General features: G+C 40.7%; 1 protein-coding gene across 4 annotated transcripts in view; it reads right to left on the bottom strand.

Annotated features, from left to right (window-relative positions):
* Window positions 1-1,586: 1,586 nt before the first annotated feature.
* The window catches only part of ZC4H2 (zinc finger C4H2-type containing), a 123,827-nt gene continuing 100,452 nt past the window's right edge, over window positions 1,587-24,961 (bottom strand). Inside the window, exons 2-5 of one of the 4 annotated variants that reach the window (XM_025373058.1) lie at window positions 7,014-7,185; window positions 5,276-5,448; window positions 4,242-4,404; window positions 1,587-3,101 (exon numbers count right to left, since the gene is read on the bottom strand). In XM_025373058.1, the coding sequence (XP_025228843.1) occupies window positions 2,988-3,101; window positions 4,242-4,404; window positions 5,276-5,448; window positions 7,014-7,185 (622 nt within the window). In that variant the 3' untranslated portion in view covers window positions 1,587-2,987. Of the gene's footprint in view, window positions 3,102-4,241; window positions 4,405-5,275; window positions 5,449-7,013; window positions 7,441-24,961 lie in introns of all 4 variants that reach the window. The other 3 variants (XM_025373060.1, XM_025373059.1, XM_025373061.1) reach the window with 3 other exon arrangements.

Raw genomic sequence — 24,961 nt, 5'->3', positions numbered from 1 at the left:
AAGTCTGAATATTGAAGTGCAATGCCAAATGGAGAGAGGCCCTGGAGGATAAAAGACTACAAAGGTTGGAATGGGTATTAAGACATCCAGCCCACTCCTGTTCCAGCCATCCCAGGTGAGGTGCCAGATGAGAGTGCAGCCGTCTTGGATCTTACAGCCTTAGCCAAGCTGTCTGAGGCAAGACCACATAGAACAGAAATTAGCCGTTCCCAGCAAGTTCTGCTCAAACTGCAGAGTCATGAGCAAATAAATGATGGTTGTTTTAAGCCATTAAGTGTTTGTGTGGTTTGTTTCAGGGCAATAGATAAATGAACCAGAAAGACTACAAGACAGTAGTGCCCTACCAAGTGGCTGGCAGGTGTAGGTGCTCAACACATGATTATTCTCTTCCCCTTCAAAAGCATCCCTAGGAAATGGCTTGCCTGGCTGTTGGTGCTAGGAGTTCAAAACCTCTTACCATTACTACAACATAATTGACAGACCTGGCCTCCTTTGTGCCAAGGATGCAGAGCTATGGCCATGCCTCCTGTGCTTTACAGGGACTCACTAAGGCCTATACAGGTTAAAGTGTACTCCAAGTTGTACAGATGAGTGTCCTTTCTTTGCCCAGAGTGAGCCTGAGCCACTTCAAAAGAAGGCCTGTAGCTATACAAAACCTGGGGTGATAAGGTAATGTTAGGGAAGATGAGTAGTATAATTTTTGACTAGTGTTCCAATCTACCTAAACCCAGAGGCACAGTGGATAAAAGGATGTTAATACTTACAAGTGCTTACTATGTGCCTCACTTTGTTTACTTTCCCATGAAATAAGTGCTAATATTTTCCCCATTTTCCACAAGAGGACACTGAGGCACAGAGAGGTTTTATTTAGCTGCTGAATTCCCCAACAAGCAGAGAGAGAGATTAGTGTACAGGATATTACTTAGGGAGCCCTTGGGATGAACACCTGTGGAAGGGAAGGGGCGGTAAAGAAGTAGGATTAGACAGAGGGAGATGCTTATCTGTGATGCAGTCTTAATGGCAAACTCAGCTTACTCTAAGGGAGCTCTGAAGCTGGGATATCCGTTCAAAGTTGTTCCCTATTGTATCCCTACAGGCAACAAGGCCTTTATATCCCTAAATCAGTCATTTGATACCCAGTTCTTGATTTCAGTTCCAAAGTTATTTCAACCACTCTCATCATCAAGCCATTCCAAAAGGGAGAAAGGTTTTCTTAAAAATGATCATGGAGAAGAAGTAGAAAAAAAATGAGCTCTGGAGTCGGACAAAGGTGGCTCCAAATCCTGCAATTTCCTCTTACTAGCTGTTTAACTCTGAAAAAGCTTTTAAGTTTTTGGAGGTTCAGTATCCTTTTTTTTTTTTTTTTTTTTTTTTAAAAATGGTGATAAGAATACTTAGCTTGTAAGGTGTTTTGGAAATCAAATACAATCATTTATAGAGAGCAACTTGCATAGGGACCTGGCACAGAGTAGGTGCTAAATAAATGGAAATTATTGTGATAATTAGGTAAATTATTGGCCTTGGTGCCTGGCTTTCTCATTTGTAAGGTAGAATGAATAAGAGCAAACAAGAGCTACCCAGAAAGGTAAATGACATTACATCTTTTGTATTATCCAGTACACAGTAGATACTCAGAATTTACTCCAATGAATGCATGTTAAAAGGATTTGTACAGACACAACACTCTTACTTTCAAAGAGCAGAGGAACATTTTATATTATGAACACATACACACTGTGGCAATGTAAAACTACTTAAGGAAGGAAAAATATCCCCCTCCCCAGCCAGGGACTGAGACCTAGGGCTAAAATTTTTTGTCAGTCAGCCCCCATTCCCATCCCTTGTCTTCCAGTAACCTTACCAGGAAACCTGGCTTTGGTGGAAAGGAGAGCTGTGGGGCTTGGGGAGCCTGATGCCTTTTCTTTTGGGAGGAAAGGCCACCTGCACAATCCACAGGACAGGAGTGGCCAGCAGCTGTCCTGAGCTGAGGCTACAGAAGAAGTCAGATCCAAGAGAGTAAGGGATGAATGGAAGGAAAGTCTCACCCACCTTCATATGTAAAGTGATTGGCATTTACTCTAATCTAAATCTACTCCTCTCCTCCCTGCAATATACCATTGAGCATGTGCCAGAGTAATGGTTCTGAACAAAAGCCAACACAGATGTCAGCCTGGGGACCCTCTCAGCCTAAGGAAGCCCCTACAGCCCAGCCCTCAGCCCTAATGACTTAGGCAGTAGGTTACGCAGGAGATGTAGAGTTGGTCTGGCTCACTGATTTCACTGTGGAATCTTCTACTAGAATTTGCAAAGACTAGATATTGGGGAAAGGGTCACTGATCTTAAGATCCCAAGACACACAGCCTAGTACCTAAGAATTTTAGTATATCTGGGAGACAGAAGTGGAGCAAGCTAAAGAATTACAACAAGGCCTCCCAAATGATTATGAAAAGGAAGGCTTGTCCAGGCTACCTTTGGGCCTTAAGGATGAGATGAAGGTAGGAGTAGGGGGATACATGCACCCAGCCTGTTGGAGAATCCAACATGAAGACTATTGTCCCTTCAGAACCTAAGGCAAAAGTACAAGGAGGGGAAATACTGGGTCCTTTACCTGAAATAAGATATGGGCCTCCTCTGCCCCTCAGACCCTACAGCTCCTTAGGCTCCAGGCCTCAGGCACAAGAGATAGAGAATCATATCTGAGCCTTTTGCCCTTCCCTTAGCTCCAAACAAGGGCAGGGGTTGAAATGTGAGTGAGAGAGAAGGGATCATCAGACATACTGTTTAGCACCTGAACCACATCTCTTCCTAAACCGGAAATCCCAAGAGCAGAAAGAAATAGGAGCAAAGTGAGAGAGGGGTTGTGCTTCCATCACATTAAATAGGAGACTTCGTGGGGTTGGGCAAGGGTTGTTTCACATCAGGACATCAATGACTCTGGTCAAGGTGAGGGGTTATAATTAGCAAAGCTTCATGTGCTCTCCCTTTCTTTATTCATCCTGCTTCCGTTTCGGCTTTTTGGGGTTCCGGGACCGACTCTTGGCCTTGCATAGAGGGCATATAGGTGCATTCCGGTGAATTTGCTGGTGACATGACAAGCAGGCCTGGTGAGGGACACAGGAAAAAGAAAGTTAGTGGTCAGATTCTTCCAGGCAACAGCTTAGACTTCTGATTCCCCAGGGGTCCAGAAAGCAAAGTGATTTCCCATCAGAAGGGAGCAATAATCAGTGAGTAGACTCAAATATTCTTGGATACCATAGAAGATGGGAAGGACGATATAACCCAGTTCAGAGAAAGGTGTTGAGAAAAAGTATACAAAACTAGAAAGTAAGGCAAAATGAGAACTACACATCTATTCATCATTATACTGAAACATTGTCTAACAGTCCCACTTAAGGACTATTTAATTTTCTAGAAAGGGGTCAACAAACATTTTCTGTAAAGGCCAAGATAGCAAATACTTTAGATTTTTTACATCATATGATGTTTGCTGCAGCTACTCAATTCTGTTTTACATGAAATAAGTGATAGACAATAGCTTGCATGCATGCTGTTTGCAATAGCTTGCAAACACAGACATGCATGTGGGCCAATAAAACTTTAACAAAAACAGAGAACAGATTAGATTTGACCTGTAGGCTGTAGTTTGATGACCCCTGCTCTAGAAGAATGTCTCTTTGTTTGACTATTTACCAATTGATTAGGACCCAGACTCTGTGATGTTACACTAATAAGCTGCAAATGGCTTTTGCCCAGTAGAGATGCAAATTACTTCTGTTTAGAAGAAACAGCAACTATAAAGGTTACAGTTGTATTGCCCTGTAGGATGTAAACCAGTTTTGTATCTAACTTTGCAAATTTGTTTCAGCTTTCCTCTCCTTTCTCGATGATATAGATATCTGTGCCTCAAATGCTGCTGGAACCAGCTTTATAATCCTGCTGGTTCCTTCATTTACGATACATGCTCATTACATATTTGTGTAAGAGTTGTTTCTAACTTTTAGAATTGCACTTCAGCAGGGCCTGAAAATATCCCTGCATTCTAACACTTCTGGGAACATGGGGCAACAAAACCTGTGGGTCCAACACAGCACACCCATGTCACCCCTTCCTCTGTTTCGCAAGCAAAGGCTATTAAAAGAAGGCCCAGCATAAACAAGGCCAAAGACCCAGAACTAGCCTTCCACGGCCCTTCCATGGGAGGATACTTTGCTTCCTCCACAACCCTTACCCAGCTCACTTACCTTCATAGGAGGGGGCTGCTGCCTGAAGGTGGCCGTCTGCCGAGTGTCCTGCTTCCTAGCCACTTGGAGCTGTTGGGCGGCAGCGGCTGCAGCGGCCAGGGACTCAGGGATGGGGGGCTCCTGAGGTTCCGTCTGCCATTCTGCTTTCTGCTTCTCAAAGTAACTTTGAAGATGAGAGACACTGGCTAGATCATTCTGAAAGCAACGAGAACCTTGCTCCTCTTAAAGACTCCATGCCATATAACCAAGGGTTGAGCTGTGGCTCATTCTAGAAGGTCCCCAAACCTTCCCAAGCACAAGGCTATTGTCCCTGGGTACAAGGCCCAATCTCTGATGAGAAGGATAATCCTCTTGGTCCTTAGCTCTGATAGACCAAGAAGACCAAGAAATCTTGAGCTAGCAAGGTCCTTTAAGGGTATTCAGTCCTATCTGCTATCTCATGCTGTTTTGAGTATTCCTATTAAGTGTCCTAAGGCCTCTGGTGACATATCTCTAGGAAAAGGAAGCTCACAAACTCCACAGACACCTTGCTCTACCTTTAGGAAATGGTTTCCTCTACCAGGCCAAATTCTGTCTCTCTGCAAGGCAAGCCTAGTTCTTAACTCTGAGCCTGGAGATGAAGTCCCAGGCTAGTCCCTGAAGACCAGGAAAGCTCAGTCTTTTGTGTTTTTAGAGGTTTCTAGATATCCCCTTCTAGACCCTGACTTGGGAAATGATCTCTTAAGAGTTATAGACATAGTCTTGTATTGTTAATATCACACAAAGAATTTAAAAAGCCACTTAGCAGTTGTTCTAATTCATCTAGTAATTCATCCAATTTAATAATCCTCCTCCTGTTTCAACAAGCTGGCACAGAGACTTGCCCAAGATCACACGATGAGTCAGTCACTGAAAGGCCTGGAACTAAAACTAGGCACTCTGACTTTCAGGCTAGGCTTTGTATATGTATACATGCCCATGTATGTGTAGGTACATAGGTATGTATATGTGTCGGAGGGAGGGTATGTTGTAGAGACTGGGGGCAGGTAGCTTACTCCAAGGAAAGCTTCTCCTCTTCTTCACACAAATCAGGGAGCCTCTGCAGGCCCAGAGTCATGCGCAGGGCATCCACATGTTCTTTCAGTGGCTTATACTCATCATGCAGCCTCCTTGTAGACTCTAGCAGCTTGTTTAGGTCATTCTCAGATTGTTTGATAGTGTTTTCCATCTGGAACATAGAGTGGGACAGGCAAAGAGAAAAGATCCTAAGGTTCTCAGAGAGGCTCTATAGCTCAGTGAATAATAGAATAAGCTCCAGAGTTTGTTCAGTCTATATTCAAGTCCTTGATCTCCCATGTCCTCTCTATGTAACTCTAGTCAAGCCTCAGTTTCTTCATCTGTATAATGGTGATAATCTAGTGCTTAACTCATGCAATCTTGGTGAAGATTTAATGATAGAATTCATATAAAGCACTCAGTAAAGGGGCTACATTTAGTATTTACTACTAAATAAATGGTATTCTTCAAATACAGTATTTTAGAGTTGGAATGTCCTTCAGAGCTCATTTAGTCCACCTTACTCCCATTTTATAGAAAACTGAGGCTCAAAGAGAAAAAACGGACTTTCCTGGGGAAATACTTCTTAGTGGCAAATGCTGCATAAAGACTTAGGGCTTCCACCTCCCAGGCCAGCAGTCTTTCTCCTAGATCCGTGATTCTCAAAATGTGGCCAAGGGATCAGAAGCATCAGCATCACCTGGGGACTCAGAAATGCATATTCTTAGGCTCCACCTAAGACATACAAAGTTAGAAAATCGGGGGTGGAGTCTAACAATATGTGTCTTAGGCTCTCAAAGTGACTTTGGTGCATGCTTAAGTTTGAGATCCACTGGCCTATATACTTAGCCCTTCTGGCAAATATCTTCCTCATTTAACTGGCCCTGCATCATTGGTTAGCTGGCAGCCAAACTGTCAATACTTTACGAGATCTAGAATTCTGTGATCTCTAACACAGAAAATCCCAATTGCTTACTGTCCAAACCTCATTCATAATTCCTTTATGATCCTAGATCTGACAATATAAAAAATGAATATTGCCACAGAAATGAGTTTCCAAGAAATATAAACTTAGTTCCTTCGAAAGTAAATTTAAAAAATATATTCCTCATTGTTATAGGCGATAAGGGTTTGAAAAGACCTTACTGGTCAGCACTGCCAACCTCCTTCCTTGTGAAGGAATCATCAGTACAGCAGCTCATACAAGTGTCCATTAAGATGCTGCTTGAATAACTCCAAAAGAGGGGAGCTTACCACCTTAGCAGACAGTTCATATTCCATGTTCCAACAGTTTCCAAAGGAGATACCAATGAGGAAGCCCCACTTTGGTAGCAAGTAGAAATGATTTGTTTGGTCTGATTGAAAGCTTGGAGTGCTTTAAACTACATTCCAGAGGCAGCTGCCTGCTCTGCTTTTCCCCAAGACCAGCTCTCAACTCCCAGAATCTCAGAATGAGAGCACATCAAATCAGTACATTTAGAGGGTACTGAGTCCCTCTTATAGTGCGGAGAGGGAAAATGAGGCCCAGAGAAAAGGGACTTGTCCAGTGATATACACTCAGTTAGTGACAGAGCCAGGGCTGGACCTTAGAACTGCTGAATTCTTCCACTCCACCACAGCCTGCACTGATACCTGCTCCCCGAGCTTGGCCAAAGTCACATCTCAAGGAGAGGTCCTATCATTCACCACTACCACTTTCTCAAGGGCTTTAGAGATAGGCTCCAGGCAGCCACGTACCACATTAATGTCAGCATGGATCAGTCGGAGCTCCTCCACATGGGCCATCTTCTCCTGTAGCAGAAGGTCCATCTCCTGCTTGTATTCCTTCAGGTGCCTTTCCTCTGACTCAAGTGCCTCAAACTCAGCCTTCAAACGAGCCTTGATCTTCTCCATCTGCAGGGTCTTGTTCCTGCAATTTGCGAAAAGCAGGAAACAGGTCAGGAAAAGAAGGGAGAAAACAGAAATGGAGCCAGCATTTTCTTTCTAAGCCAGCTTTCCAAGCTTCCCCCTCTCCAGGCAGAGCCAACCTGAGGCCATCTCAAAAAAGAAGGCCAGGTGTAGTGGCTCATGCCAGCAATCTCAGCAATTTGGGAGACAGAGGCAGGAGGATCACTTGAGCCCAGGAGTTTGAAATCAGCGTGGGCAACATAGTGAGACCTTATATCTACAAAAAGCAAGAAAGAAAGAATTAGCCATGCATGGTGGCACATGCCAGTAGTCTCAGCTACTCAGGAGGATAAGGCAGGAGGATTGCTTAAGCTATGATTGCACTACTCCACTCCAGCCTAGGTGACAGAGCAAGACCTTGTCTCAAGAAAAAGTTAGATGTTTTCCTCTAAGATAAAAGCTCAGTGGGTCTCGAATGGTGTTAATTTTGTTCCCTTATGGGGCATTTGCAAATATGGAGGGTGTTTTGGCTGTTAGATTGACTCAAGGAAATGTGTCACTGGCATTTAGTGGACATGGGCCAGAGATACTAAATAGCCTCTCAATGCACAGGAAAGTTCTAAACGCAAAGAACTCCCACCCAAGAAACCAAAAATGACCTCTTGAGAAACTCTAAGGAAGCACTGTCTAGTAAACTTACTACAGTGATGGAAATGTTTTGTATCTGTGCTGTCCAGTATAATAGCCACTAGGCACATGTGGCTACTGAGCACTTGTAATGTGGCCAGTGCTACTGAGGAACTGAATTTTGAATTTTATTTAATTTTATTTACTCAAACTTAAAATTTAAACAGCCACATGTGGCTAATGGCTGTCATATTAAACAGCACAACTCTAGAGGGTGTGTTTATCAGTTCCAGAAAAAGAAGGGGACAGGATACTGTGGGTAATTTCTTTCTTAGAAAAACAAAAACCTGGTTTTGGTCATTAAATCCTAATTGTATACCCTCTGGGTCAGGAATCCTATACTTGGGAATATATTTTAAGGAGGTAATTCAAGGAAGCAAAAAGTTAATACACAGAGATGTACTTTCTGGGCTTTCAGCAAAATTAGGATATTTGACAGCCACTGAAGACTTGTGACATAGACAATGTTGGAGATAAGATACTCACTAAAAAAGTGTACACACTAAAATTACAATTTCAAAATTTACATGCATGTGACTAAATAAGAAGAAGGTCTGAAAGAAACACAGTCTCAAGGGCCTTTAATAAGAGCATTTGAAGCCTGCCTCTGGGAAAGGGCTACAAAGTTTTGAAAGGGGTCCGCTCTAAGGCATGTTGTCTTCCCACTGGCTCCCTACCATGCTTCTCAGGATCTGCCTAGCCATTATCCCCTTACTTAGATTTCAAGTATCCTTTCTTCTCCCTCAGTAGCTGATCTTCCCCTCTGCCCCAGTCTATCCTACGGGTGATCCAACTCCACACACTGGACTCTGGCTTCTGACATCAGCCTGCTTGTCTTCAGTCTCTCTTTTTTCAGCATTGCCTGTGCCTCTTGCCTCACGAAGTAGTCTTCAATGGCACAGAACTACAGAAAGAACTGTTAGGTGGGTAGGATGGTGGGAGAAGTTTCTCTTTCTATACTAAGACAACATCTTTTCATGTTATTGTATTTTTTTTAACCTTAGAAATGGGTTAAAAGGTGGGTGTTACCCCATTTGTAGAGAAGGGAATTGAGTGAGGTTCAGGGTGGTAACTTGCCTAGTACCACAGAGCTAGTAAATTGGATGTTGGGATTTGAACCCAGGGCTCTTTAACACCGAAGGCTACGTACCATCCACTACTCTATATTGCCTTTGAACAGGGTTACCAGGCTGAAGGGCATAAAAACATCAAAGGTTCTTCTTATAGCTCATCAACTGTCTTGCAGAGGGATGATACTGATTTGTATTGGTTAACTCCTTATTTACTTATATCCCCATCTATCTAGACTTCTATTCTCCTCCTTTTCTAGGTTACATGAAGATAAATCTGAGCTTTGCCTACCCCCATAATCATTTTACAGATGGGAAAACTAAGATTCAGAGTAGTATAGTGTCTCACCCTAAGTATCACACAACCAGTTAGGGCAGTGCTGGGCCAAGAACCTATTTCTGCAGACGGAGTCATATCATAAAAGCATGCACTTTAGACTCAGACTTCGATTATAAATCCTGGTTCTGCCTCTGATTAACTATTTGCTTTTGGACAATAATAACAACTGTATTTTAACCATATTTATTGAGCACTTATTATGTATTAATTATAGAGGGTTTCAATATATAATCACTCAATATTTATCGAATACTTATCATGTGCAGGCATTGTACTAGGTACTAGGGTACTAGGGATAGAGCAGAGAACAGGACAGTTTATAGACAGCAAGTTTCATCTAATGAAGAAAATTGATTCTGAACACAGGGTTGCATGTAAACTCATATTAGTGGTAGGGAGGAGATGCAGAATGTGATAGAAGGACACAACAAAGGGACCTAACATAGTCTGAGGGACACTATAGAGTAAAGGGGACAATCAAGGGAGGCTACCCTGAGAACTGAGGATGGGAAATCTAAGCTGAGACCTGAAGAATGAATAGGAGTCAGCTGGTGAGTGCAGGTGGGCACACAGGAGAACAGTCCAGACAAAAAAAATAGCATGAGTAATGGCCCCACAGAAGAAGAATATGGCACATTAAAGGAACTGAGTAAAGAGCAGTGTGGCTGAAGCACCTACTGCAAGAGGGCCTAGATAAAACTAGGGAGGTTGACGGGGCCTAAAACACAGCTTGGAGACTGGGACGAGTTGGGAGTTTTATCCTCAGAGGAAGGGGGGATTTTAGAATTTTAAGTATCAGGAGAGTGACATCTGATCATCTCACTTCACTTCCCTCAGCCTTGGCTTCCTCATCAGCAACACAGGAATAATAATGGCACCTACTTTACACATTATGTGGTGAGGATTAAATGAGCTAAGACAAGTAAAGTCACCAAGCAGAGTATGTGGCACATGGTGGGCAGTCAACAAAGGATAGGGTCCTTCTTTCTCCAGTCTGTCCAACTCTTCCACCATGGATATCTCCTTCACCATAGTGGTTTCCACCACAGCAAATAGGGTTTGTGTGTGTGCACATGCATGAGTGGCCAGGTATATTGCTGGTTACTGAGATTAAAATAATAATAATTAGTGGGGGAATGGGAAGGGAACAAGGGTTGAAAAATTACCTATTGGGTACAATGTTCACTATTTGGGTGATGCGTACACTAGAAGCCCAAACCTCAATATTATGCAATATATTCATATAACAAATGTATACATGTAGCCCCTGAATCTAAAATTTAAACAAATATTAGCTAAAGTCACATAATAATGTCAACATAAATAACAGCATTTTATGAAGCTGACCCAAGCCTTCCCAATTTGTAATTAATTCGATTAAGATGAAAGTAACTACCACTAACTGAAACCAGGGGTAAGAAGGTCTCTCCCCTTGTCATTTAATAGAAATCAGCATAGTGCAGCTAGCCCTGCTTGGATGAGTCCCTTTTATCTAATCCTCCTTCCTCCCTCCATGCCTACTTCTGTTTACAGAAACCCATGTTGTTGGGCAAGAGACATGAATGCCAAAGTAAACCAAAGATTTTTCACCTCATATGTCCAGGGTCACAGTTAAGTGCTGACTTGGCATGGAAAATCAAAGGCACAAACCTTTCCTCAAAGCAACAGTGGCATTTCCTCTCTTTGGGGTGGAGGGCTGCCACCAGCAAGATGGTAGCTAAATCCTTTGGGTACAAGGTACATAGCTACAATATCTGCCTCCATCCAAGGTGGTTGGGAGCCTTTGTCTATTGCCCACCGTGGCAAGAAATACCAAGGACCAAGACCCTGACTAAAGGGCAGAAAGGCCAAAACTCCTTGTTAGGGGAGGGAAATGCGTTTACAAAGACAGGTTTCAGAAAGAGCCTTCATTTACTATTTGTAAAGTCAGTTTCTCTGAGGGAAGCCTGGCCCATGCTTTAGCGGAGGGACAGCAATGTCACTGCAGGCTTTGATGGTGCCACTAATATCTTTCAGTAGTGGTGCATCAAGTACAAGGCAGTAACAACACTCTACCCTGGGGTGAAGACAATAAGGGGGTGTGCTGTGTGTAGACAATTAAAATACAAAAATGAAACCAACTAAAGTTGGTCTACTCTTTATTATCACCATGCAATGGCAATCTCAGACAACATTTATGAAAGGACATCTAGACTGACTCTAATTTTTGGTAATTATGAATAAAGCCACTATGAATATCCATGTGCAAGTTTTAGGGTAACCATAAGTTTTCATCCAAGAGTACAATTGTTGGGTTATATGATAATTGCACATTTAGCTTTTCAATAAACTGTCCAACTGTTCCAGAGTGTATCATTTCACATGCCCACCAGCAAAATATGAGTGATCCAGTCCCTCCACCTGGCCAACTATTTTATTTTAACTATCATAATAAATATGTAGTGATATTTCAAAGTGATCTTAATTTGCATTTCCCTAATGCCTATTGATGTTGAACACCTTTCCACATACTTATTTGCTATCCGTATATCCTTTTCTATGAAATGTCTGCTCATGTCTTTGGCTCATTTTCTAACTGGATCACCACGGACCCTTGAACAACATGTGTTTGTACTGCACAGATGCACTTGTACATGGATTTTTTTCAGCAAAATATGGATCAAAAATACAGTATTTGCAGGATGCAATACCTGCATATATGGAGGGCTGGCTTTTTGTATACTCAGGGCTGACTATAAGATTGAGTATGGATATGTGAGAATTTTGGTACAGGTAGAGGCCTAGGACCAATCCCCTATATACACTGAGGGACAACTGTATTTGTTTTCTCACTGTTGAGTTGTAATACTACTTTATATATTCTAGATTTGAGTACTTCGGCAGACATGTGGCTTAAAAATATTTTCTCCCACTCAGTAGCCTGCCTTTTTGTCACCTTGAAAGGGTCTTTGGAAGAGTATTTAAAAATTTTTTATAAAGTCCAATTTACCAAATTTTTCTTTTTTTTTTTATTATTATACTTTAAGTCCTGGGATACATGTGCAGAATGTGCAGGTTTGTTACATAGGTATACACACGCCATGGTGGTTTGCTGCAACCATCAACCCGTCATCTACATTAGGTATTTCTCCTAATGCTATCCCTACTGTAGCCGCCCACCCCCCGACAGGCCCTGGTGTGTGATGTTCCCCTCCCTGTGTCCATGTGTTCTCCTTGTTCAATTCCCACTTATGGGTGAGAACATGTAGTGTTTAGTCTTCTTTTATTTATTTATTTATTTATTTATTATTATTATACTTTAAGTTCTAGGGTACATGTGCATAACGTGCAGGTTTGTTACATATGTATACTTGTGCCATGTTGCTGTGCCGCACCTATCAACTCGTCAGCACCCATCAACTCGTCATTTACATCAGGTCTAACTCCCAATGTAATCCCTCCCCCCTCCCCCCTCCCCATGATAGGCCTCGATGTGTGATGTTCCCCTTCCTGAGTCCAAGTGATCTCATTGCTCAGTTCCCACCTATGAGTGAGAACATGCGGTGTTTGGTTTTCTGTTCTTGGGATAGTTTGCTAAGAATGATGGTTTCCAGCTGCATCCATGTCCCTACAAAGGACACAAACTCATCCTTTTTTATGGCTGCACAGTATTCCATGGTGTATATGTGCCACATTTTCTTAATCCAGTCTGTCACTGATGGACATTTGGGTTGATTCCAAGTCTCTGCTATTGTGAAGAGTGCCGCAATAAACATACGTGTGCATGTGTCTTTATAGCAGCATGATTTATAATCCTTTGGGTATATACCCAGTAATGGGATGGCTGGGTCATATGGTACTTCTAGTTCTAGATCCTTGAGGAATCGCCATACTGTTTTCCATAATGGTTGAACTAGTTTACAGTCCCACCAACAGTGTAAAAGTGTTCCTATTTCTCCACATCCTCTCCAGCACCTCTTGTTTCCTGACTTTTTAATGATCGCCATTCTAACTGGTGTGAGATGGTATCTTATTGTGGTTTTGATTTGCATTTCTCTGATGGCCAGTGATGATGAGCATTTCTTCATGTGTCTGTTGGCTGTATGAATGTCTTCTTTTGAGAAATGTCTGTTCATATCCTTTGCCCACTTTTTGATGGGGTTGTTTGTTTTTTTCTTGTAAATTTGTTTGAGTTCTTTGTAGGTTCTGGATATTAGCCCTTTGTCGGATGAGTAGAATGCAAAAATATTCTCCCATTCTGTAGGTTGCCTGTTCACTCTGATGGTAGTTTCTTTTGCTCTGCAGAAGCTCTTTAGTTTAATGAGATCCCATTTGTCAATTTTGGCTTTTGCTGCTGTTGCTTTTGGTGTTTTAGACATGAAGTCTTTGCCCATGCCTATGTCCTGATCCTGAATGGTACTACCTAGGTTTTCCTTTAGGGTTTTTATGGTATTAGGTCTAACATTTAAGTCTCTAATCCATCTTGAATTAATTTTCGTATAAGGAGTAAGGAAAGGATCCAGTTTCAGCTTTCTACTTATGGCTAGCCAATTTTCCCAGCACCATTTATTAAATAGGGAATCCTTTCCCCATTTCTTGTTTCTCACAGGTTTGTCAAAGATCAGATGGCTGTAGATGTGTGGTATTATTTCTGAGGACTCTGTTCTGCTTCATTGGTCTATATCTCTGTTTTGGTACCAGTACCATGCTGTTTTGGTTACTGTAGCCTTGTCGTAGAGTTTGAAGTCAGGTAGCGTGATGCCTCCAGCTTTGTTCTTTTGACTTAGGATTGTCTTGGAGATGCGGGCTCTTTTTTGGTTCCATATGAACTTTAAAGCAGTTTTTTCCAATTCTGTAAAGAAACTCATTGGTAGCTTGATGGGGATGGCAATGAATCTATAAATAACCTTGGGCAGTATGGCCATTTTCACGATATTGATTCTTCCTATCCATGAGCATGGTATGTTCTTCCATTTCTTTGTGTCCTCTTTTATTTCACTGAGCAGTGGTTTGTAGTTCTCCTTGAAGAGGTCCTTTACATCCCTTGTAAGTTGGATTCCTAGGTATTTGATTCTCTTTGAAGCAATTGTGAATGGAAGTTCATTCCTGATTTGGCTCTCTGTTTGTCTGTTACTGGTGTATACGAATGCTTGTGATTTTTGCACATTAATTTTGTATCCTGAGACTTTGCTGAAGTTGCTTATCAGCTTAAGGAGATTTTGGGCTGAGACAATGGGGTTTTCTAAATATACAATCATGTCATCTGCAAAGAGGGACAATTTGACTTCTTCTTTTTCTAACTGAATACCCTTGATTTCTTTCTCTTGCCTGATTGCTCAAGCCAGAACTTCCAACACTATGTTGAATAGGAGTGGTGAGAGAGGGCATCCCTGTCTTGTGCCAGTTTTCAAAGGGAATTTTTCCAGTTTTTGCCCATTCAGTATGATATTGGCTGTGGGTTTGTCATAAATAGCTCTTATTATTTTGAGGTACATTCCATCAATACCGAATTTATTGAGCGTTTTTAGCATGAAGGGCTGTTGAATTTTGTCAAAAGCCTTTTCTGCATCTATTGAGATAATCATGTGGTTCTTGTCTTTGGTTCTGTTTATATGCTGGATTATGTTTATTGATTTGCGAATGTTGAACCAGCCTTGCATCTCAGGGATGAAGCCCACTTGATCATGGTGGATAAGCTTTTTGATGTGCTGCTGAATCCGGTTTGCCAGTATTTTATTGAGGATTTTTGCATCGATGTTCATCAGGGATATTGGTCTAAAATTCTCTTTTTTTGTTGTGTCTCTGCCAGGCTTTGGTATCAGGATGATGTTGGCCTCATAAAATGAGTTAGGGAGGATTCCCTCTTTTTCTATTGTTTGGAATAGTTTCAGAAGGAATGGTACCAGCTCCTCCTAGGACCTCTGGTAGAATTCAGCTGTGAATCCATCTGGTCCTGGACTTTTTTTCTTTGGTAGGCTATTAATTATTGCCTCAATTTCAGAGCCTACTATTGGTCTATTCAGGGATTCAACTTCTTCCTGGTTTAGTCTAGGAAGAGTGTAAGTGTCCAGGAAATTATCCATTTCTTCTAGATTTTCTAGTTTATTTGTGTAGAGGTGTTTATAGTATTCTCTGATGTTAGTTTCTATTTCTGTGGGGTCGGTGGTGATATCCCCTTTATCATTTTTTATTGCGTCTATTTGATTCTTCTCTCTTTTCTTCTTTATTAGTCTTGCTAGTGGTCTCTCAATTTTGTTGATCTTTTCAAAAAACCAACTCCTGGATTCATTGATTTTTTGGAGGGTGTTTTGTGTCTCTATCTCCTTCAGTTCTGCTCTGATCTTAGTTATTTCTTGTCTTCTGCTAGCTTTTGAATGTGTTTGCTCTTGCTTCTCCAGTTCTTTTAATTGTGATGTTAGAGTGTCCATTTTAGATCTTTCCTGCTTTCTCTTGTGGGCATTTAGTGCTATAAATTTCCCTCTACACACTGCTTTAAATGTGTCCCAGAGATTCTGGTATGTTGTATCTTTGTTCTCTTTGGTTTCAAAGAACATCTTTGTTTCTGCCTTCATTTCGTTATGTACCCAGTAGTCATTCAGGAGCAGGTTATTCAGTTTCCATGTAGTTGAGCGGTTTTGATTGAGTTTCTTAGTCCTGAGTTCTAGTTTGATTGCACTGTGGTCTGAGAGACAGTTTGTTATAATTTCTGTTCTTGTACATTTGCTGAGGAGTGCTTTACTTCCAATTATGTGGTCAATTTTGGAATAAGTGTGATGTGGTGCTGAGAAGAATGTATATTCTGTTGATTTGGGGTGGAGAGTTCTATAGATGTCTATTAGGTCTGCTTGGTGCAGAGATGAGTTCAATTCCTGGATATCCTTGTTCACTTTCTGTCTCGTTGATCTGTCTAATGTTGACAGTGGAGTGTTGAAGTCTCCCATTATTATTGTATGGGAGTCTAAGTCTCTTTGTAAGTCTCTAAGGACTTGCTTTATGAATCTGGGTGCTCCTGTATTGGGTGCATATATATTTAGGATATTTAGCTCTTCCTGTTGAATTGATCCTTTTACCATTATGTAATGGCCTTCTTTGTCTCTTTTGATCTTTGATGGTTTAAAGTCTGTTTTATCAGAGACTAGTATTGCAACCCATGCTTTTTTTTGTTCTCCATTTGCTTGGTAAATCTTCCTCCATCCCTTTATTTTGAGCCTATGTATGTCTCTGTGTGTGAGATGGGTCTGCTGAATACAGCAGACTGATGGGTCTTGACTCTTTATCCAGTTTGCCAGTCTGTGTCTTTTAATTGGAGCATTTAGTCCATTTACATTTAAGGTTAATATTGTTATGTGTGAACTTGATCCTGCCATTATGATATTAACTGGTTATTTTGCTCGTTAGTTGATGCAGTTTCTTCCTAGCCTAAATGGTGTTTACATTTTGGCATGTTTTTGCAATGGCTGCTACCGGTTGTTCCTTTCCATGTTGAGTGCTTCCTTCAGGGTCTCTTGTAAGGCAGGCCTAGTGGTGACTCTAAGAATTTGCTTATCTGTAAAGGATTTTATTTCTCCTTCACTTATGAAACTTAGTTTGGCTGGATATGAAATTCTGGGTTGAAAATTCTTTTCTTTAAGAATGTTGAATATTGGCCCCTACTCTCTTCTGGCTTGTAGAGTTTCTGCCGAGAGGTGTGCTGTTAGTCTGATTGGCTTCCCTTTGTGGGTAACCCGACCTTTCTTTCTGGCTGCCCTTAAGATTTTTTCCTTCATTTCAACTTTGGTGAATCTGGCAATTATGTGTCTTGGAGTTGCTCTTCTCGAGAAGTATCTTTGTGGCGTTCTCTGTATTTTCTGGATTTGAATGTTGGCCTGCCCTACTAGGTTGGGGAAGTTCTCCTGGATGATATCCTGGAGAGTGTTTTCCAACTTGGTTCCATTTTCTCCCTCACTTTCAGGCACCCCAATCAGATGTAGATTTGGTCTTTTTACATAATCCCATACTTCTTGCAGGCTTTTTCATTTCTTTTTCTTCTTTTTTCTTTTGATTTCTCTTCTCTCTTCATTTCGTTCATTTGATCCTCAATCGCTGATACTCTTTCTTCAAGTTGATCGAGTCGGTTACTGAAGCTCGTGCATTTGTCACGTATTTCTCATGTCATGGTTTTCATCTCTTTCATTTCGTTTATGACCTTCTCTGCATTAATTACTCTAGCCATCAATTCTTCCACTTTTTTTCAAGATTTTTAGTTTCTTTGTGCTGGGTACGTAATTCCTCCTTTAGCTCTGAGAAGTTTGATGGACTGAAGCCTTCTTCTCTCATCTCGTCAAAGTCATTCTCCAGCAAGCTTTGATCCGTTGCTGGCAATGAACTGCGCTCCTTTGCTGGGGGAGATGCGCTCTTATTTTTTGATTTTCCAGCTTTTCTGCCCTGCTTTTTCCCCATCTTTGTGGTTTTATCTGCCTCTGGTCTTTGATGATGATGGTGACGTACTAATGGGTTTTTGGTGTAAGTGTCCTTCCTGTTTGATAGTTTTCCTTCTAAGAGTCAGGACCCTCAGCTGTAGGTCTGTTGGAGATTGCTTGAGGTCCACTCCAGACCCTGTTTGCCTGGGTGTCAGCAGCAGAGGCTGCAGAAGATAGAATATTGCTGAACAATTAGTGTACCTGTCTGATTCTTGCTTTGGAGGCTTCCTCTCAGGGGTGTACTCCACCCTGTGAGGTGTGGGGTATCAGAGTGCCCCTAGTGGGGGATGTCTCCCAGTTAGGCTACTCAGGGGTCAGGGACCCACTTGAGCAGGCAGTCTGTCCCTTTTCAGATCTCAACCTCCGTGTTGGGAGATCCACTGCTCTCTTCAAAGCTGTCAGACAGAGTCGTTTGCGTCTGCAGAGGTTTCTGCTGCTTTTGTTGTTGTTTAGCTGTTCCCTGCCCCCAGAGGGGGAGTCTACAGAGACAGCGAGTTTTCCTTGAGCTGCTGTGAGCTCCACCCAGTTCGAGCTTCCCAGTGGCTTTGTTTACTTACTTAAGCCTCAGCAATGGCGGCGCCCCTCCCCCAGCCTCACTGCTGCCTTGTGGTTAGATCACAGACTGCTGTGCTAGCAATGAGGTAGGCTCCGTGGGCGTGGGACCCTCCCGGCCAGGTGTGGGATATAATCTCCTGGTGTGCCTGTTTGCTTAAAGCGCAGTATTGGGGTGGGAGTTACCCGATTTTCCAGGTGTTGTGTGTCTCAGTTCCCCTGGCTAGGAAAAGGGCTTCCCTTTCCCCTTGCGCTTCCCAGGTGAGGCGATGCCTCGCCCTGCTTCAGCTCTCGCTGGTCGGGCTGCAGCAGCTGACCAGCACCGGACCAGCACCGATTGTCCGGCACTCCCTTGTGAGATGAACCCAGTACCTCAGTTGAAAATGCAGAAATCACCAGTCTTCTGTGTTGCTCGTGCTGGGAGTTGGAGACTGGAGCTGTTCCTATTTGGCCATCTTGCTCTGCCCCCTTTGTTTAGTCTTCTGTTCCTGTGTTAGTTTGTTGAGAATGTTGGTTTCCAGCTTCATCCATGTCCCTGCAAAGGATAAACTCATCCATTTTTATGACTGCATAGTATTCCATGGTGTATAAGTGCCACATTTTTTCTTTATCCAGTCTATCATTGATGGGCATTTGGGTTGGTTCCAAGTCTTGCTATTGTGAACCGTATTGCAATAAACATCTGTGTGCATGTGTCTTTATAGTAGAATAATGTATAATCATTTGGGTATATATCCAGTAATGGAATTGCTGGGTCAAATGGTATTTTGGTCTAGATCCTTGAGGAATCACCACACTGTCTTCCACAATGGTTGAACTAATTTACACTTCCACCAACAGTGTAAACGCATTCCTGTTTCTCCACATAATCAGCATCTGTTGTTTACAGACTTTTTAATGATCACCATTCTAACTGGTGTGAGATGGTATCTCATTTGGTTTCCATTTGCATTTCTCTAATGACCAGTGATGGTGAGGTTTTTTCATATGTTTGGTGGCCGCTTAAGCGTCTTCTTTAGAGAAGTGTCTGTTCATATCCTTCACCCACTTTTTGATGGGGTTCTTTGTTTTATTCTTGTAAATTTAAGTTCCTTGTAGATTCTGGATATTAGACTTTTGTAAGATGGATAGATTGCAAAACTTTTCTCCCATTCTGTAGTTTGCCTGTTCACCCTGATGATAGTTTCTTTTGCTGTGCAGAAGCTCTTTGGTCTAATTACATCCCATTTGTCAATTTTGGCTTTTTTTTTTGCCATTTCTTTTGGTGTTTTAGTCATGAAGTCTTTGCCCATGCCTATGTCCTGAATGGTATTGCCTAGGTTGTCTTCTATGATTTTTATGGTTTTAGGTCTTACATTTAAATCTGTAATCCATCTTGAGTTAATTTTTGTATAATGTGTAAGGAAGGTGTCCCATTTCATTTTTCTGCAGATGGCTAGCCAGTTTTCCCAACACCATTTATTAAATAGGGAATCCTTTCCACATCACTTGGTTTTGTCAGGTTTGTCAAAGATCAGATGGCTGTAGATGTGTGGCATTATATCCGAGGCCTCTGTTCTGTTGCATTGGTCTATATATCTGTTTTGGTACTAGTACCATGCTGTTTTGGTTACTGTAGCCTTGTAGTAAGCATAGTGATGTTAAGCAGGTTTTTCATATGATTACTAGCCATTTGTATATCTTCTTTTGAGAACTTACTATTCATGTCCTTTGCTTGCCTTCTTCTTCCTTCTTTCTTCTTCTTCTTCTTCTTCTTCTTCTTCTTCTTCTTCTTCTTCTTCTTCTTCTTCTTCTTCTTCTTCTTCTTCTTCTTCTTCTTCTTCTTCCTTCTTCTTCTTCTCTTCTTCTTCTTCTTCTTCCTCCTCCTCCTCTTCCTCCTTTTCTTCTTCTTCTTTTTTTTTTTCTTTGAGGCAGAGTCTCACTCTGTCACCCAGGCTGAAGTGCAGTGGCATGATCTTGGCTCACTGCAACCTCCACCTTTCAGGCTCAAGCACTTCTCATGCCTCAGCCTCCCAAATACCTGGGACCACAGGCATGAGCCACTGCACCCAGCTAATTTTTGTGTTTTCTTTTTAGTAGAGACAGGGTTTTGCCATATTGGCCAGGCTGGTCTCAAACTCCTCAAACTCCTGCTCAAGTGATCCACCTTCCTTGTACTCCCAAAGTTGTGGGATTACAGGCGTGAGTGACTGCACCTGCCCCTTTGCCCACTTTTTGATGGGATTTTCTTTTTTCTTATTTGTTTGAGTTCCTCATAGATTCTGGGTATTAGTCCTTTGTCAGATGTATAGTTTGCAAATATTTTCTCCCACTCTATAGGCTGTCTGTTTACTCTGCTGATAATTTCACTGTACAGAAGATTTTTAGTTTAATTAGGTCCCACTTATTTATTTTTGTTTTAGTTGCATTTGCTTTTGGAGTCTTAGTCATGAATTCTTTTCCTAAGCCAATGTCCAGAAAAGTTTTCCAATGCTATCTTCTAGTATTTTTATGGTTTCAGTTCTTAGATTTAAGTCTTTGATCCACTTTGAGTTAATTTTTGTATAACATGAGAGGTGAGGAGCTAGTTTCATTCTTCTACATGTGGCTTGCCAGTTTTCCCAGCACCATTTATTGAATAGGGTGTCCTTTCCCCACTTTATGTTTTTGTATGCTTTGTCAATACTTACAGAAGGCTGTAAGTATTTGGCCTTATTTCTGGGTTTTCTATTCTTTTTCATTGGTCTTCATGCCTATTTTTATACAATTACCATGCTGTTTTGGTAGCTTATAGCTTTGTAGTATAATTTGATGTTGAGAAATGTGATGCCTCCAGATTTGTTCCTTTTGGTTAGTCTTGCTTTAGCCATGTGGGCTCTCTTTTGGTTCCAATGAATTTTAGATTGCTTTTTTCTAGTTCTGTGAAGAATGATGATGGTATTTTGATTAGAATTGCATTGAATCTGTGGATTATTTTGGGCAGTATGGTCATTTTCATATTATTGATTCTACCCCCTCCATAAGCATGGAATACGTTGCCATTTGTTTGTGTCATCTATGATCTGTTTTAGGAGTGTTTTGTAGTTTTCCTTGTAGAGATCTTTCACCTCCTTGGTTAAGTATATTTCTAAATATTTTACTATTATTATTTTTGCAGCTGTTGTAAAAAAGGTTGACTTCTTGATTTGATTCTCAGCTTAGTCACTGTTAGTGTATAGCAGTGCTACTGATTTGTGTACATTGATGTTGTATCCTGAGACTTTACTGAATTCGTTTATCAGGTCAAGGAGGTTTTGGATTATTCTTTAGGGTATTCTAGGCATATGATTATATCATTGGCAAACAGTGACATTTTGACCTCCACTTTTCCAAATTTGGATGCTCTTTACTTCTTTCTCTTGTTGGATTACACTGGCTATGACTTCCAGTACTATGTTGAATAGAAGTGGTGAAAATGGGCATCCTTGTCTTGTTCCAGTTCTCAGGGGGAATGTTTTCAACTTTTCCCCATTCAGTATAATGTTGCCTGTGGGTATGTCATAGATGGCTTTTATTATCTTGAGGTATGTCTCTTCTATGCCAGTTTTTTTGAGTATTTTTATAAAAAAGCGATGTTCAATTTTATCAGATGCTTTTTCTGCATCTACTGAGATAATCATATGATTTTTTATTTTGATTCTGTTTATGTGATGTATCACATTTATTGACTTGTGTATGTTAAATTATACCTGCATCCCTAGGATAAAACTGACTTGATCATGGTGTATTATCTTTTTGATATGCTGTTGGATTTGGGTAGCTAGTATTTTGCTGAGGATTTTTGAATCTATGTTCATCGGGGTATTGGTCTGTAGTGTTTTTGGTGGTGTTCTTTCCTGGTTTTGGTATTGGGGTGACACTGGCTTCATAGAATGATTTAATGAGGACTTCCTCTTTTTCTGTCTTTTGGAATGGTTTCAGTAGGATTGGTACCAATTCTTATTTGAATGTCTGATAGAATTCAGCTTTGAATCCATCTGGTTCTGAACTTTTTTTGTTGGCAATTTTAAAATTACAGTTTCAATCTCACTTTTTGTTATTGGTCTGTTCAGGGTTTCTCTTTCTTCCTGATTTAATCTAGGAAGCTTGTATATTTCCAGGAACTTGTCCATCTCCTCGACACGTTATAGTTTGTGTGTGAAAAGGTGTTCATAGTATACTTGGATAATCTTTCGTATTTCCATGGTATCAGTTGTAATACCTCCCGTCTCATTTCTGATTGAGTTCATTTGGATCTTTTCTTGGTTAATCTCGCTAACAGTCTATCAATTTTGTTTATCTTTTCAGAGAATCAGCTTTTTGTTTCATTTATCTTTTGTATTGTTTTTGTTTGTTCCAGTTTCATTGAGTTTTGCTCTGATCTTTGTTATTTCTTTCCTTCTGCTGGGTTTGAGTTTCGTTTGTTCTTGTTTTCCTTGTTCCTTGAGGTGTGACATTGGGTTGTCCATTTGTGCTCTTTCAGACTATTTGATTTAGGCATTTCACACTATGAATTTTTGTCTTAGCACCACTTTTGCTATATCCCAGAGGTTTTGGTAGGCTGTGTAACTATTATCATTCATTTCAAATAATTTTTAAATTTCTATCTTGATTTCATTGTTAACCCAAAGCTCATTCAAGAGCAGATTACTTACTTTCCATGTATTTCTATAGTTTTGAGGGCTCTTTTTGAAGTTGATTTCCAGTTTTATTCCCCTGTGGTCTGAGAAAATGCTTGATATAATTTTAATTTTCTTAAATTTATAGAAACTTGTTTTGTGGCCTATGATATGGTCTATCTTGGAGAATGTTCCATATACTGAAAAAAAAATGCATATTCTGTAGTTGTTGGAAAGAATGTTCTGTAAATATTTGTTAAGTCTATTTGTTCTAGGGCATAGTTTAAGTCCATTGTTTCTTTGTTGACTTTCTGTCTTGATGATCTGTGTAGTGCTGTAAGTATAGTACTGAAGTCCTCCAATATTATTGTATTGCTGTTTATCTCATTTCTTATGTCTAGTACCAATTGTTTTATAAATTTAGGTGCTCCAGTGTTAGGTGCATATAATTTAGGATGGTGATATTTTCTTGTTTTGCAAATCCAGTTATTATTATATAATGTCCTTGCTTGTCTTTTTTTTTTTTTTTTTTAAACTGTTGTTGCTTTAAAGTCTGTTTTGTCTGATGTAAGAATAGCTACTCCTGCTTCCTTTTGGTTTCCATTTGTGTGGAATATTTTTTACCACCCCTTTACCTTAGCTTACATGAGTCCTTATGCATTAGGTGAGTCTCTTGAAAACAATAGATACTTGGTTGGTGGTTTATTTAATTCATTCTGCCATTACATATTTTTAAGTGTAGCATTGAGGCCCATTTACATTCTATGTTAGTATTGAAATGTGAGGTACTGTTTTACTCATCACGTAGCTGTTGCCTAAATGCTTTGGATTTTTTTCATTGTGTTATTGTTTTATAGGCCCTGTGAGATTTATGCTTTAAGGAGGTTATATTTTGGTGTATATCAAGGTTTTGTTTCAACATTTAGAACTCCTTTTAGCATTTATTGTAGTGCTTGTTTGGTGGTGGCAAATTCTCTCAGGATGTGTTTTTGAAGAAGACTTTATCTTCCGTTCATTTATGAAGTTTAGTTTTGCTAGATAGAAAATTTTAGGGTGACCATTACTTTGTTTCAGGGGGCGAAAGGTAAGAGTCCAATCCCTTCTGGCTTGTAAAGTTTCTGCTGAGAAATCTGATGTTAATCTGATAGGTTTTGCTTTATAGGTTATCTTTTATCTCACAGCTCTTAAAATTATGTGTTTTTCATCTTGACTTTAGATAACCTGAAGACCCTGTGCCTTAATGACAATTGTTTTGGAATGAATTTCCCAGGAGTTCTTTTGACTTCTTCTATTTGGATGTCTAGACCTCTAGCAAGGCCAGGGAAGTTTTCCTCAATTATTCCCTCAAATAAGTTTTCCAAACTTTTAGACTTCTGTTCTTTCTTTGTTTTTTGTTTTTTTTTTTTTTTGAGACGGAGTCTCGCTCTGTGGCCCAGGCTGGAGTGCAGTGGCCGGATCTCAGCTCACTGCAAGCTCCGCCTCCTGGGTTTACGCCATTCTTCTGCCTCAGCCTCCCGAGTAGCTGGGACTACAGGTGCCCGCCACCTCGCCCGGCTAGTTTTTTGTATTTTTTTCAGTAGAGACGGGGTTTCACCGTGTTAGCCAGGATGGTCTCGATCTCCTGACCTCGTGATCCGCCCGTCTCGGCCTCCCAAAGTGCTGGGATTACAGGCTTGAGCCACCACGCCCGGCAACTTCTGTTCTTTCTTAGAATCACCAATTATTCTTAGGTTTGGTCATTTTACATGATCCCATATTTCTTGGAGACTTTGTTTGTTTATTTTATTCTTTTTTATTTGTATTTGTCTGTTTGGGTTATTTTGAAAGTCTTGTCTTCAAGCTCTGAAGTTCTTTCTTCTACTTGTTCTAGTTTATTGTTAAAATTTTCCACTGTATTTTGTATTTCCCTAAGTGTGCCTTTCATTTCCAGTAGCTCTCATTGTTTTTTCCTTTATAATATCTATTCCTCTGAAAAAATTTTAATTATATCCTGATTTTTTAAAATTTAAGTTGGTTTTCACCTTTCTCTGGTGTCTTCTTGAGTAGCTTAAAAATCAACCTTATGAATTCTTTATCTGGCACTTCAGAGATTTCT

Source organism: Theropithecus gelada, chromosome X (genome assembly GCF_003255815.1).
Source record: "Theropithecus gelada isolate Dixy chromosome X, Tgel_1.0, whole genome shotgun sequence".
NCBI lineage: Eukaryota > Metazoa > Chordata > Mammalia > Primates > Cercopithecidae > Theropithecus > Theropithecus gelada.
This window is presented reverse-complemented; position numbering and strand designations above follow the sequence as displayed.